This window comes from Cyprinodon variegatus, unplaced genomic scaffold (genome assembly GCF_000732505.1).
Source record: "Cyprinodon variegatus isolate N-32 unplaced genomic scaffold, C_variegatus-1.0 Scaffold5, whole genome shotgun sequence".
Lineage (NCBI taxonomy): Eukaryota > Metazoa > Chordata > Actinopteri > Cyprinodontiformes > Cyprinodontidae > Cyprinodon > Cyprinodon variegatus.
The window spans coordinates 78,063-79,813 of record NW_015150458.1 but is presented as its reverse complement, the minus strand read 5'-3'; the positions used below and the strand labels follow the sequence as shown (position 1 = coordinate 79,813).

Below are 1,751 nucleotides of genomic sequence, written 5' to 3'. Positions count from 1 at the left end.
TCTTCGAACGGGAAGAGACGTCAGACTCAATGTCAGCAACCATCTGCCGAGGCCTGCTGGGAACCCTACAGTTCCTCCTGGGCCTGCAAGGGAAGCATGTCATTATCAGGTCCAACCACTTTAGTGGTGTTTAAAATCACCAACCAAAGCAGGACCCTGACAATGTTACAGTTAACTTAAACATTTTCCGTTTGGTCATCTCCTAACCTTGCCAGCCTTAGCGTAGCTCACATTCTGGGATGCAGAACAGAATGGCTGCGTTTACCTGCTCTGTCTGCCTCTCCTTATTTTGGTTTCTGTGAGGCTCAAAGAGGATCACTACTTTATCCATTTTCTGTCCTCCTGAACTCCTATCATGGCGAAAGTTTTCTATTTTAATGTTTCATTATTGTTTTTGCTCCAGTCTGTCCTGCTTACTATAAACACGATGAGCGACTCCAAACTGACTCTTTCCTCGATAGATTAACAGATTTTATTTTGTGTTTTCCCCCAAAGCGGATGTGATTTACTTTGTAACCGCGTCTCTCTTCCTGTCAGACCCATGAAATTGCTGCAGAATTGCTGACTAAAACAGACCTGGGCTCTATCTCAGTCAGAGCTACGCTGCCCCCTGCAGGAAATCATCCCCATTGACTTTCAATAAGCGCTAAACGCCACCACCTCTAAGGCACGATTTTCTGTCGGACTGGACGCAAAATCGGATTTGGTGTGTTCTGGGCTTTACATATGAGCTGAACCAATTCTACGACTGTTTCTGCTGACATCTCGTCACCGTACCTCATTACTCCTCCATCCATGACTCCTCAGACCAGTTTCCATCACTACCCTCTTTGTAAAGTCTTTGTTTATTATTAATTTTTTTAATAACTCCATATCTGCATATTTTGTCTGTATGTTTGCATGTTTATGTGTAACAACCGGTCACCAAGACTGTACCGTGCATGTATGAAAAAACACTACTTAGCAATAAAGAACGTTTTGGTTCTTATTATGAAAGCCTGACATTTGCACATAATTTCATTCATGGCTTAAATACTTTAAATCGGTGTGGAAAGAAAAATCCATTTTAGAAAGCAGACATGGAGCAAACAAGCTGGAAAATCCCCACAAAGTTTATAATCAAAACTTCTGCAATGTGAGGAGAGATGCTATAGCTTCTGTCTATGATGGACTAAACTGGTGTGACATATGAGGGGTTCTGAGTGGAGCTGAAAATCAAATGAACAAAAGGAAAGATAGCAAGAGAATTTACCTTCCATCTCTGTCCCAGTCATAAACGTCCACCTTCACTGTCCTGGAGGGAGAGGAGATGAGGGGGTCCAGGTGAGAATGAGGGAGGAAACATTAACAAAACGGCATGTTAAGTCAAAAAAGCAAAGTTTTCTGTGGGAGCTTAAAAGGAACCGTGAGTTAGAAGACATGAGGCAGTGTTTCTCAGCTTTACTTGTACAGAGCCAACAAAAGACAAAAGAAAGGTTTGTGCTGATTAATGTATCTGTTATGTAATCTGTATTTTTTTGGGAGTTGTTAATCTAGCTGATCACAGATGCTGCTGATTAAACTGTCTCAACAGATGGCCCGTGATGACAGGTTGTAAATTAGCACTATAGAAAAAAGTGAATAGAATTAAGTTGAACAGAAAGAAAACATTGAACTCTGAACGAAACGTTGACTTTACTATTTTACCCCATTCGAATATGTGATCATTCCAATTAAAAAGAATTATGCAATGCCAGGTGGGCCCTTAACCA

General features: G+C 41.2%; 1 protein-coding gene across 1 annotated transcript in view; it reads right to left on the bottom strand.

Moving 5' to 3' along the window:
- The window catches only part of LOC107084265 (copine-8-like), an 86,128-nt gene that overhangs the window by 6,625 nt on the left and 77,752 nt on the right, over nucleotides 1-1,751 (bottom strand). Inside the window, exon 12 of the mRNA XM_015374022.1 lies at nucleotides 1,253-1,294. Coding sequence (XP_015229508.1) covers nucleotides 1,253-1,294 — 42 coding nt within the window. The remainder of the gene's footprint in view (nucleotides 1-1,252; nucleotides 1,295-1,751) is intronic.